The sequence below is a fragment of the Salmo trutta genome, chromosome 12 (genome assembly GCF_901001165.1).
Source record: "Salmo trutta chromosome 12, fSalTru1.1, whole genome shotgun sequence".
Classification (NCBI taxonomy): domain Eukaryota; kingdom Metazoa; phylum Chordata; class Actinopteri; order Salmoniformes; family Salmonidae; genus Salmo; species Salmo trutta.
The window spans coordinates 92,933,249-92,946,999 of record NC_042968.1 but is presented as its reverse complement, the minus strand read 5'-3'; the positions used below and the strand labels follow the sequence as shown (position 1 = coordinate 92,946,999).

Genomic DNA, 13,751 nt, shown 5'->3' with positions numbered 1-13,751 from the left:
TGTGTTTTGAACTTCGGAGTAGAGCACCCATCAAAGGAGTCATCTCAGGGGTGATGACAGATGTTCGGGAGAGGCAAAGGTCGAGAGCCATGCGTCCTCTGAAACACCGCCAAGCCGCACTGCTTCTTGACACACTGCTCGCTTAACCCGGGAGCCAGCCGCACCAATGTGTCGGAGGTAACACCGAACAGCGTGCATGCGCCCGGCCCGGCCCGCCACACGGAGTCCCTAGAGCGTGATGGGACAAGGACATCCCGGCCGGCTAAACCCTCCCCTAACCTGGACGACGCTGAGACAATTGTGCGCCGCCTCATGGGTCTCCTGGTCACGGCCACACAGCCCGGGATCGAACCTGGATCTGTAGTGACGCCTCTAGCGATGTGATGCAGTGACAGCGGCGCCACTCAAGAGGCTAAATCGGAAGACTTGCAAGGGGTACTTGCCCCCAGAAGACCTGCCCTCCCAGGATCCCTTGAGCCTGTGTAGGGATCAAATCTGTTTTATTTCTTTTTAACTGAAAAGTTGTGATTTATTTATTTTTTTGGTCGTTTTTGGGGGAGAATCCTGTTTCCATCCCTCATAGAAGGTGGCGGGATGCACATTAAATTGTGTGATCGCCAATATACCATAGAAGAAGAAAGGCAGGTCTAGCATGGCAGAAATTTGACGAACTGACGGTGCCACATTGAAAGTCACTGAGCTCTTCAGTAAGGCCATTCTACTGCCAATGTTTGTCTATAGAGATTCCATGGCTGTGTGCTCGATTTTATACACTTGTCAGCAACGGGTGTGGCTGGAATAGCCAAATCAACTAATTTGAAGGGGTGTCCACATACGTTTGTGTATATATAGTGTATGTGTGGAAATACTTTTTATTTGACTAGCCCCCCCCCCTAAAAAAACCTGTCTTCCGTAGCCTGTACTCAAATAGCGAATGGTGGTTACGTTTTTAATATGCAAGCATAGGCAGCACATCCATAAGGCTAGGGGAAGCTTTTCCTAAAGTAAATGTAATTAGAATTGCCAAAATTATATAGCCTAATTGGCCTACTCCTGTCTATACATAAATAAATAAAATCATTCGCTAGGCTACTAAAGCACAGAGGATATTTAGCTTCTATTAAAAAAATTAAGAAATAAGATGTGGGATTCCCAAGTAGCGCAGTGGTCTATGTAACTGCATTGCATTCAGTAGTGGTCTATGGCACTGCATTGCATTCAGCAGTGGTCTATGTAACTGCATTGCATTCAGCAGTGGTCTATGGCACTGCATTGCATTCAGCAGTGGTCTATGGCACTGCATTGCATTCAGTAGTGGTCTATGGCACTGCATTGCATTCAGCAGTGGTCTATGGCACTGCATTGCATTCAGCAGTGGTCTATGGCACTGCATTGCATTCAGTAGTGGTCTATGGCACTGCATTGCATTCAGCAGTGGTCTATGGCACTGCATTGCATTCAGCAGTGGTCTATGGCACTGCATTGCATTCAGCAGTGGTCTATGGCACTGCATTGCATTCAGCAGTGGTCTATGGCACTGCATTGCATTCAGCAGTGGTCTATGGCACTGCATTGCATGCAGCAGTGGTCTATGGCACTGCATTGCATTCAGCAGTGGTCTATGGCACTGCATTGCATTCAGCAGTGGTCTATGGCACTGCATTGCATGCAGCAGTGGTCTATGGCACTGCATTGCATTCAGCAGTGGTCTATGGCACTGCATTGCATTCAGTAGTGGTCTATGGCACTGCATTGCATTCAGCAGTGGTCTATGGCACTGCATTGCATTCAGCAGTGGTCTATGGCACTGCATTGCATTCAGTAGTGGTCTATGGCACTGCATTGCATGCAGCAGTGGTCTATGGCACTGCATTGCATGCAGTAGTGGTCTATGGCGCTGCATTGCATTCAGTAGTGGTCTATGGCACTGCATTGCATTCAGTAGTGGTCTATGGCACTGCATTGCATTCAGCAGTGGTCTATGGCACTGCATTGCATGCAGCAGTGGTCTATGGCGCTGCATTGCATTCAGCAGTGGTCTATGGCACTGCATTGCATGCAGCAGTGGTCTATGGCACTGCATTGCATGCAGTAGTGGTCTATGGCGCTGCATTGCATTCAGCAGTGGTCTATGGCACTGCATTGCATTCAGTAGTGGTCTATGGCACTGCATTGCATTCAGCAGTGGTCTATGGCACTGCATTGCATTCAGCAGTGGTCTATGGCACTGCATTGCAGGCAGCCGTGGTCGGGAGTCCCATAGGACGGCGCACAATTGGCCCAGCGTCGTCCGGGTTAGGGGAGGGTTTGGCCCAGCGTCGTCTGGGTTAGGGGAGGGTTTGGCCCAGCGTCGTCCGGGTTAGGGGAGGGTTTGGCCCAGCGTCGTCCGGGTTAGGGGAGGGTTGGCCCAGCGTCGTCCGGGTTAGGGGAGCGTTTGGCCCAGCGTCGTCCGGGTTAGGGGAGGGTTTGGCCCAGCGTCGTCCGGGTTAGGGGAGCGTTTGGCCCAGCGTCGTCCGGGTTAGGGGAGCGTTTGGCCCAGCGTCGTCCGGGTTAGGGGAGCGTTTGGCCCAGCGTCGTCCGGGTTAGGGGAGCGTTTGGCCCAGTGTCGTCCGGGTTAGGGGAGCGTTTGGCCCAGTGTCGTCCGGGTTAGGGGAGCGTTTGGCCCAGTGTCGTCCGGGTTAGGGGAGCGTTTGGCCCAGTGTCGTCCGGGTTAGGGGAGGGTTTGGACTTTACTTGGCTCATTGTGCTCTAGCGACTCCTTGTGGCGGGCCGGGTGCCTGCGGGCTGACCCCAGATCAAATCAAATCAAATTTATTGGTCACATACACATGGTTAGCAGATGTTAATGCACGTATAGTGAAATGCTTGTGCTTCTAGTTCTTGTTTTAAATCACACTGCCTACAGACGGAAGGCAGTGCCGCGCAATTTGGGCAGACCACTCGCACACATGCGTTCGCCATCATGCACATGTAGATTTTGTCCATCCACACCAGACGCGATCAGGACACGCAGGTTGAAATATCAAAACCAACTCTGAACCAACTATATTAATTTGGGGACAGGTTGAAAAGCATTAAACGTTTATGGCAATTTTAGCTAGCTAGCTTGCTGTTGCTAGCAAATTTTTCCTGGGATATAAATATTGTGTTGTTATTTAACCACAAGGTCCTCTACTTCGACAATGAATCCACAAATAAAAGGGGAAGTTAGTTTCTAGTCATCTCTCCTCCTTCAGTCTTCTTCTTCGGACTTTATATGGAGGTTGGCAACCAACTTTAAGGTTCCTTACCACCACCGACTCAATCACCCACGTGATTATATGCTTCTAAAATCCAATGAGGAGATGGGAGAGACAGGACTTGCCGGTCAAACATCACAAATAGAACCACTGTATTTGTCTCCCATTCTCATAGGTCCATAATATGGACAACATCATATTATATTAGTGTCTCTCCTTCTCATTGGTCTATTAAATGGACATCATCATATTATATTAGTGTCTCTCCTTCTCATTGGTCTATTATATGGACAACATATTATATTAGTGTCTCTCCTTCTCATTGGTCTATTATATGGACAACATCATAGTGTCTCTCCTTCTCATTGGTCTATTATATGGACAACATCATAGTGTCTCTCCTTCTCATTGGTCTATTATATGGACAACATCATATATTAGTGTCTCTCCTTCTCATTGGTCTATTATATGGACAACATCATATATTAGTGTCTCCCCTTCTCATTGGTCTATTATATGGACAACATATTATATTAGTGTCTCTCCTTCTCATTGGTCTATTATATGGACAACATATTATATCAGTGTCTCTCCTTCTCATTGGTCTATTATATGGACAACATATTATATTAGTGTCTCCCCTTCTCATTGGTCTATCATATGGACAATCGTTTTTATTGGTTGTTTGTCATTGTCAGCAGAGTAGGCGACCCTGTAATTTGTCATATTAAAAAAGATTATGCTAATGTCTCCAGTCATATAAAGTGTAGTAGAATTGCAATGAAATATATGTTTATAAAATGCAAAGAAAGAAGAAACATGAGAGATAGACGATAGGCCCAAACTTGAAACTCATGCGCTATGTATACCAGGTAGGCTACACTGGTTATAAAGAGGATTAATGTGCTTCATTTAAAGATTTGAGCAATAAATATAGCACTCACGAGAAAGCTGGGATCCTCTTTTTAAAAAGTGTCCAGTCAAAACACGCGATTGCGCAATGACTGGGGTTTATAAGAACAACACGTTTCACTAGGCCTTGTGCTCTCTAGCCGTGTTTCTTACGTCGGTTGGCCACGGAGAATGAGAGCTCACAGTTCTTGGTAACTGGCCGCATCCGGTAAGCACTTGTGTTATTCTCAAAGCTGGCAAAGAACGTGTTTAGTTTGACCGGAAGCAAGACGTCGATGTCCGCGACATGGCTGGTTTTCCCCTTTTGTAGTCGGTGATTGTCTGTAGACCCCGCAACATACGTATTGTGTCTGAGCCGTTGAATTGCGACTCTAACCGTGTTCCAGGGGTCCTAGGCCTATATAGGCTAATGTTTTGTAGTTATTTGGTCACTTTAGTTGTGATTACAAACCTTATCCAAACATGTAGCTCTATGGGCTTGGCTACATGAGGTGTGCGACTATGATTTGGAAAAGACGTACTGTTTCCTGCCTTACTGTTCACACTGGGCATCATTCACAACTGATTCCCATCCGTCTATTCTGAACTTGATCTTGTCTTTATATATACTAATTAATACATGTGTGAAATTAGTTTTGATTTGGATTGGATCATTATCATGCACCTGTCGGAACGGGGGGGAAATACATGTCATCTATGCACTTAAATAGCGAATGGAGGACTCGTTTCCCCTCGGTTATTTTCACGCCAGCCAGGTAGGCTAAACTCCTGTTTTAAACAGAAGTAATGTACTAAATGAAGAAGAAGAAAACAAATCCAGCCAAAACCACTCAGTTAAATAACACCCAAAATGTGACAACAAATCTTTTTTTTTGTGAAAACATTTTTCATTTTGGCGTTATGGGGGGAAACAACATTGGGAAATCTTTGTAGAAATCTGTTGGGAGTTCAAGTCGACTACAAATTCCACAATGCAATGCTCTCTCTATGGGCTAGATAGCAAACGTAACTTCGCACAATAATACCAAAGTGAATATCGGCATGTAACGGTAGCTAGTTAGCTGTACAATCACCTAAACAAAAAACCCAACATTCGTACGAAATTTCGTCAACAAGAAGTACAACAGTACACATCTTTTCCTAGATATGAGATAATTAACTTGCTCTCTGTAGTATCGTATAGCTTTGGAATCGTGACATTACATACTTACGAGGAAAATATGCACGTTTCTGGACATATTCACTGACTCTGAGAAGAGATTGTGTGACGATTTGCTAAGCAACCGCGTGACGCAGCATGTCAACGTGAACGCGATTGGTCGACAGTTTTCCTGGGTGGGGCATTATACGTTTCCTGTATTCATTGGTTTCCTATCTCCTGTCTATAACATCTCTGGCAACTGCAGGAATAAATAGGAAGAAATTTGCTAAACCCTCCAGTTAAATTGGTAGGAATATCGCACAGATATGATCAATGGTTCATTCGAGAGAAAACATTCTCCTGACTTATGACATTTTTCCACTATTGAAATCTGACATGTGTGATAGATGTTTTCACTATCGTATTCCTATTAACTTCCAGTGTAGTGAGAGAGACTTTATCACGGTGCTACGTCATACCGGCTGGATTTCTGCCTGCTTGAATGCCAATAACTAAGATACATCACTCAGAGATGCACAAAAACATTATAACGTTCAAAATGGGTGAACCTTTCCTTTAATATTAGGAAAGTTGAGAAATAAATATAGTAGGCCTAGCCTATAGAAAGCTGATGGGATCCTCCTCTTTTTAATAGAGGCCATCACTCTGTTTTCTCACTCAATTGCATAGCCTATAGAAATGTTGCGCAACATGAGCTCATTACCTCTCATCGAGTGTATGATTTGATTTCCGAATACAATTGCATTGATGTCAGAGTGATTAGAGGGACGATAGAGTGCTGAGTACCAGGCCATTAGCGACCAGCAGTTGGCAAGTTTGCTAGGCTACTAATGATCATCAGCAAAATCAGACAGCACAGTTTTGGAGAAGCCTAGTTACCGTGACCTCACGTGGAATTTTGACAGGTGGTCATGACTTGTGGCGGTAATAGTGTCACCATAACAGCCCTAGTCCTGGGTTTATGAATGGGATTGATGTCCTGTATTCAGGTCCCAGGGCAGCTGTATGGACTACTTATCTAGAAAACAGAGAGACCCTATTTCTCCTTTATGGTTTTTGATAGCTTTTAGAGCCTCCGGATATCTCTTTAAGGAGAAACCCAGAGATTCAGGGAGTTTATAATGGAGGGAGAGGAACATTAAATTGTTCTTATATGCTGATGCCATTCTGTTGCTGATTTAAAAACCATATGTCATACAATCCCACCACTGCTCAAAACTATGGGGATATTTTATGTTATGTCTGGGTATAAGGTTCATAGGTATAAATCTGAGGCTTTGCCAGTGTAACCGATGTGGAAATGGCTAGTTAGTTAGCGGTGGTGCCCGCTAATAGCGTTTGCTCTGCAAGGGGCCGCGGCTTTTGGGTAACGATGCTTCGTGGGTGGCTGTTGTCGATGTGTGCAGAGGGTCCCTGGTTCAAGCCCAGGTTGGGGCGAGGAGAGGGACGGAAGCTATACTGTTACACCAGTCTTTACAATACGCCCGCCAGCCATGGTTAACCCTTTTCATTTCCAGTGGGTGCGATCGAGTATGAAGTATCTGGAGATTCTATTGACATCAGAGTTACATAAGATAGTGTATATAATAAATATGCGTTTAGGTTTTACATCAAATAAAACATGGACAAGCCTAATTTCTTAAATCTTTGTTTTTAGGGGGCGAAAATTAATTCAATTAAAATAATGGTTGTTCCTAACTTTAATTATATTTTAATGATGCTACCGATATGCATTCCAGCATAAATGTTTAAGCAGTATAATGGTATTATTAAAGACTTTATATGGGAGGGGAAAAGACCACGCATCAGTATGCAGAAAATGCATGCCCCTAAAGAAAGAGGAGGGTTAGGACTCGGGAGGGTTAGGACTCAGGAGGGTTAGGACTCGGGAGGGTTAGGACTCGGGAGGGTTAGAACTCAGGAGGGTTAGGACTCAGGAGGGTTAGGACTCGGGAGGGTTAGGACTCAGGAGGGTTACTCAGGAGGGTTAGGACTCAGGAGGGTTAGGACTCGGGAGGGTTAGCACTCGGGAGGGTTAGCACTCGGGAGGGTTAGCACTCGGGAGGGTTAGCACTCGGGAGGGTTAGCACTCGGGAGGGTTAGGACTCGGGAGGGTTAGGACTCGGGAGGGTTAGGACTCAGGAGGGTTACTCAGGAGGGTTAGGACTCAGGAGGGTTAGGACTCGGGAGGGTTAGGACTCGGGAGGGTTAGGACTCGGGAGGGTTAGCACTCGGGAGGGTTAGCACTCGGGAGGGTTAGCACTCGGGAGGGTTAGGACTCGGGAGGGTTAGGACTCGGGAGGGTTATAACTCGGGAGGGTTATAACTCGGGAGGGTTAGGACTCGGGAGGGTTAGGACTCGGGAGGGTTAGGACTCAGGAGGGTTATAACTCAGGAGGGTTAGCACTCGGGAGGGTTAGGACTCGGGAGGGTTAGGACTCGGGAGGGTTAGGACTCGGGAGGGTTAGGACTCGGGAAGGTTAGGACTCGGGAGGGTTAGGACTCGGGAGGGTTAGGACTCGGGAGGGTTAGGACTCAGGAGGGTAAGGACTCAGGAGGGTTAGCACTCAGGAGGGTTAGCACACAGGAGGGTTAGGACTCAGGAGGGTTAGCACACAGGAGGGTTAGGACTCAGGAGGGTTAGGACTCAGGAGGGTTAGCACACAGGAGGGTTAGCACACAGGAGGGTTAGGACTCAGGAGGGTTAGGGCTCAGGAGGGCTACTCAAGAGGGTTAGGACTCAGGAGGGTTAGGACTCGGGAGGGTTAGGACTCGGGAGGGTTAGGACTCGGGAGGGTTAGCACTCGGGAGGGTTAGCACTCAGGAGGGTTAGGACTCAGGAGGGTTAGCACTCAGGAGGGTTAGGCCTCAGGAGGGTTAGACCTCAGGAGGGTTACTCAAGATGGTTAGGACTCGGGAGGGTTAGGACTCAGGAGGGTTAGCACTCAGGAGGGTTAGGACTCAGGAGGGTTACTCAAGATGGTTAGAACTCAGGAGGGTTAGGACTCAGGAGGGTTAGAACTCAGGAGGGTTAGAACTCAGGAGGGTTAGGACTCGGGAGGGTTAGCACTTGGGAGGGTTAGCACTCGGGAGGGTTAGCACTCAGGAGGGTTAGCACTCGGGAGGGTTAGCACTCGGGAGGGTTAGCACTCGGGAGGGTTAGCACTCGGGAGGGTTAGCACTCGGGAGGGTTAGCACTCAGGAGGGTTAGCACTCGGGAGGGTTACTCAAGAGGGTTAGGACTCAAGAGGATTTAGGACTCAGGAGGTTTAGGACTCGGGAGGGTTAGGACTCGGGAGGGTTAGGACTCCCAGATGTGGAACTGTACAATGTGGCTTTCCAGCTACCTAGAATGTCTTAGTACTAGAGATGAGAGGATGTTGAGGAGAGATGAGTTGGAACGTGGTTTGACAGCTGCTTTCGAATCCTGATATATTCTATCCCAAAAAATGGGCCAATGATACAGAAATACAAGGCATCAATCCAATTCTATGCCATTCTAGAGGAGTGTAGTTGTCATTACATAAAATGATCAAAGACTCTCTGAACAGAAACATATATGCTTCTAAATGGTATAATCCTTCTATTGGTGTGGGGAAAGAGTCAATAATTGTTTTTGGGAGGGGGGGGGGGGGAAATGGGTAAGAGAAGGGGTTCATACTCTGGGAGACCTGCACAATAATGAGGTATTTTTGTCATTTGAAGAAATGGGGAATAAGTATAAACTTTATGATAATGACGTATGGAGAGATGTGCTAATTAATGCTGTACATTAAACACTAGGTGGTGCCATTATGTCAAAAGGCAACAATGTTGTAGAAGATGCATTTTCACTACTAAGTTCTGTACGGTCTGTACCTCTTCAGGTTACAACATGCTGTTAAAGGTTAATAATGACACCTGGGAAAATGTGAGAATTGTGGCACAGGGATTTACACTGAGATAGAAGACGAGGTTGTATATTAGTTCAGATATTTGGGCAAAAATGTCAGAGAAGACGAGGGAAAAGGTAGACAAGTTTTTTATAGATTTAATTTCTCTCCCCTAAAGGTTCCATAGGAGGGGTTTGTCACATCATGATGTATGTTAGCGATGTGAAGGGGCGATAGGAACCTTCCTACATGCATTGTGGGAATGCCCGGTTGTGCACCCCCCCTATGGGACAAAGCTTTACAGTACATGGGAGATGGCCTTGGATCCCAGGTACTTACTGTATGTAGGTCACCAAGACTGTGTCTGCTGAGTGACAAGGCTGAAATAAGAGGGATTTAAACAAACAACATGTAAAATACAAGGTTTAGGTATTGTGTCTGTGTTAAGGCTCGTCCTGTAACATTGGAAGAGCTCTATAGTGTTCACAGAGCCAGTGTTCACGGAGTGCATGAATCTGTTGATACGAAACAACAACGTATGAAATCGTGTTAGCGAGAAAAATAATACAGACTATGGGAACGAGTCTTGTGTTTCCTTCCTACATTTAAAGAATATCATGAAATTCAGATGATTAATCTTGGAAACATCTCCCCTATGTATTTATTATTATAATTTTTTTTTTTGATTGTCTTTTGTAATTTTGTATTTCTTAAATACTTTTCTATACCATATTGTTTATAGCTGTTCACCATATTGTGGCCCCCTTTCACCCTACATTGGTCTCAGAAGTCTGATGGCGCTACGGTGAGATAAGAGCGTCTGCTAAATTAACTACACTGACTATACCAAACATTAGGAACACCTAATATTGAGTTGCAACCCCCCCTTTAAGCCCTCAGAACAGCCTCAATTCGTCGGGGGAATGGACTCACAATTTTGCCTAAGAACACAGCCATGAATAAAGAATGGTACCAACACATCCTCCGAGAGCAACTTCTCCCAACCATCCAGGAACAGTTTGGTGACGAACAATGCCTTTTCCAGCATGATGGAGCACCTTGCCATAAGGTAAAAGTGATAACTAAGTGGCTCGGGGAACAAAACATCGATATTTTGGATCCATGGCCAGGAAACTCTCCAGACTTTAATCCCATTGAGAACTTGTAGTCAATCCTCAAGAGGCGAGTGGACAAACAATAACCCACAAATTCGGACAAACTCCAAGCATTGATTATGCAAGAATGGGCTGCCATCAGTCAGGATGTGGCCCAGAAGTTAATTGACAGCATGCCGGGGCGGATTGCAGAGGTCTTGAAAAAGAAGGGTCAACACTGCAAATATTGACTCTTTGCATCAACTTCATGTAATTTTCAATAAAAGCCTTTGACACTTATGAAATGCTTGTAATTATACTTCAGTATTCCATAGTTACATCTGACAAAAATATCTAAAGACACTGAAGCAGCAGACTTTGTGAAAATTAATATTTGTGTCATTCTCAGAACGTTTGACCACTATTATACACTGATTTGAAGTGGATTTAACAAGTGACATCAATAAGGGATCATAGCTTTCACCTGGATTCACCTGGTCAGTCTGTGGTCATGGAAAGATCAGGTGTTCCCGATGCTTTTATCCAGAGTGCATTCAACTGAGATAGATAAACAACAACATATCACAGTCATAGCAAGTAAGATGTTTTTTGTAACTGTACTGAGAATGTTGTTGCTGTTCGGGCCGGTTACAAGTATTTTAATTAAATACAATACTTTGCTAAAGTATCGTAGATTTTATTTCGATACATTAGTCTTTTGGGAGTAACTTTAGTTGTATTTTTGTAATTTCTGCCTATCGATGGGTATAGTACAGTACAATGCTATGGTGTACAACACAATGTTTATCATATGAACCTGGTGATGAGAACTGCAGTGCAACTCCTCTTACGGATATTACACAAGAAGATGACACATCACGTATGACTGGTCTGAAAGACTGGTTAACTGTAAACACCCCTGCAGACGTTTAGACTGATCAGAGAGAGACAGAGAGAGAGAGAGACAGAGAGAGAGAGAGCCTCAACTTGGATATGGGCCCTGAAAACATTACTATCGGTAGCTGTCAAATCCTTGCTTCCTCTGTCCTTGTTTCCTTATCTCCTTTCTAAGAGCATTTAGAGAGAGAGAGACAGAGAGAGAGAGACAGAGAGAGACAGAGAGAGAGAGAGAGAGAGAGAGAGAGAGCCTCAACTTGGATATGGGCCCTGAAAACATTACTATCGGTAGCTGTCAAATCCTTGCTTCCTCTGTCCTTGTTTCCTTATCTCCTTTCTAAGAGCATTTAGAGAGAGAGAGAGAGAGAGAGACAGAGAGAGAGAGAGAGAGAGAGACAGAGAGAGACAGAGAGAGAGAGAGACAGAGAGAGAGAGCCTCAACTTGGATATGGGCCCTGAAAACATTACTATCGGTAGCTGTCAAATCCTTGCTTCCTCTGTCCTTGTTTCCTTATCTCCTTTCTAAGAGCATTTAGAGAGAGAGCGAGACAGAGAGAGAGAGAGAGACAGAGAGAGACACACAGAGAGAGAGAGAGAGAGACAGAGAGAGAGAGAGAGACCCGCCTCACATGTTGGCACAGAAAACAACCACACACTCAAACAGAGACACCGATATACACGTTAGGTTCTATCCTCGTAGGGACCTCAAATTAATTACTTTCAAAATCCTATTTACCTTAACCCCATACCCCATACCCCTCACCCATACCCCCTCCAACCCTAATTGTATACCTAACCCTAAACTTAGAATAGCCTTTGTCCTCATGGGGAGAATTTCCCTTGTTTTACTACGTATATCCTTTTGTGGACTTCTGGGGATTTTAGATCCCCACAAGGATAAGAGAACCAACACACACACACACACACACACACACACACACACACACACACACACACACACACACACACACACACACACACACGCACCCCACTACCACAGTCCAAAGGCCGTAGTTTGTTTAGAGAGTGAGATGGCGGTCTGCCAGATTAGGTCGCAACACTCTGGCTACCAGACTACTTACTTTACTTATCTAACCATTTAAACCAGGAAGTCCTATTCACATAAACATCTGGCATTGAAGGCACTTCTAGTTGCGTCCCAAATGGAACCCTATTCCCTACGTAATGCCCTACATTTGCCCCATGGTCCAGCTTTTAATCTGTGAATTCACCTGGTTCCCAGGGGAGAAGCATCAGATTTTAAATCGATGTTTTTTTTTTTTTTTTTACATTTTTTGTCGTTAACTTTCTTTTTAAATGTTATCGATTTTCATAGATTAATGTTAACCTCCCACTTACTCTCAAGGCGTGAGCTGCTGGCCGAGCTGGTGGAGGACGAGCTCGTTGCCGTGGAGACGGCCTGTCTGGAGGATGAGTTCCGTGTCCTGTCGGAGGAGAACGTCACGCTGCTCAACGTCCACACTGAGCGCGCTCAGCAACTGGAGACGCTCAGCTCCGCCAATCGGAATCAGACAAGCCAGGACAGCTCCTCCACGTGACCCCCCCCCCCCCCCCTGAACTCGACTTGACCCCAAGAGACGATGACCTCGCTCGAGACCTTCACAAACTGACGCTACGGGCCCCGTATTCCAAAAAGTGCTGATCTAGGATCAATTCATATTTATTATGATCTAAAAAATGCCAAACTGATCCTAAATCAGCACTCTTGCTCTGAGCTTCAACTTGGATATGGGCCCTGAAAACATTACTATCGGTAGCTGTCAAATCCTTGCTTCCTCTGTCCTTGTTTCCTTATCTCCTTTCTAAGAGCATTTTGTTTCCTTATCTCCTTTTCTAAGAGCAATGGAGAAGAGGATACAAGGTCCCTCGCTTTGGACCTTCTCTTCCAATGTACTTTGAGAGGAACTCTGGACCGGGGTTTTGGGGCCAATTCTATTTCAATTCCAGCGATGGGTTCGGATTTCTAAACTTTAAAAAAATATTGTTAATCATCAGTTATACTAGAGACATGAGGAGTGACATAGTCTGGGTTCTACACCAGAAGTTAATGGGTATCCGTAGGAGTAATGTATAAGGTTGGGGTCAAGGAAGTTTGAATAGGAGCCAGGGGGCATTTGGGAGGTGCTGAGTAGAGGAGAGGCAATCGCATGATTATGGTGGAGAGCTGTGTATTAATAAGGAATGTAGAGGTCAGGTCACGTCACGTTAATGGAGAAGGAACAGTGTGTTGCCCGCATTACTTAACTTCCCGTCTAGTAATAAAGACGTAATGTTTAGAGAGAAGGAGGAGACTTTGTCTTATGCAGCTGTATTGACCCAATGGGTGAATAAACTTGGTTTAAGCTTTACTAATCACCTGTGAGTTTTACTAACAAAACAAAACGTCAATTCAGGAAGTACACTGAAATTCTAACTCGAATTCTTCTTCGTTGCGTTTCAATGAGCGGAATTTGGTTTTCTTTCTCAATTGACTGGAATTGAAATGGAATTAATCCCAACCCTGCTAAGGAAACAAGGACAGGGGAAGCAAAGACTTAGTAGTAATAGTAGTAAT

At 45.2% G+C, this 13,751-nt stretch overlaps 1 protein-coding gene across 1 annotated transcript in view; it reads left to right on the top strand.

Moving 5' to 3' along the window:
* The window catches only part of map3k7cl (map3k7 C-terminal like), a gene marked incomplete at its 5' end in the record, with an annotated part of 29,178 nt that extends 15,427 nt beyond the window's left edge, over window positions 1-13,751 (top strand). The window contains 1 exon segment of the mRNA XM_029770380.1: window positions 12,543-13,751. Coding sequence (XP_029626240.1) covers window positions 12,543-12,735 — 193 coding nt within the window.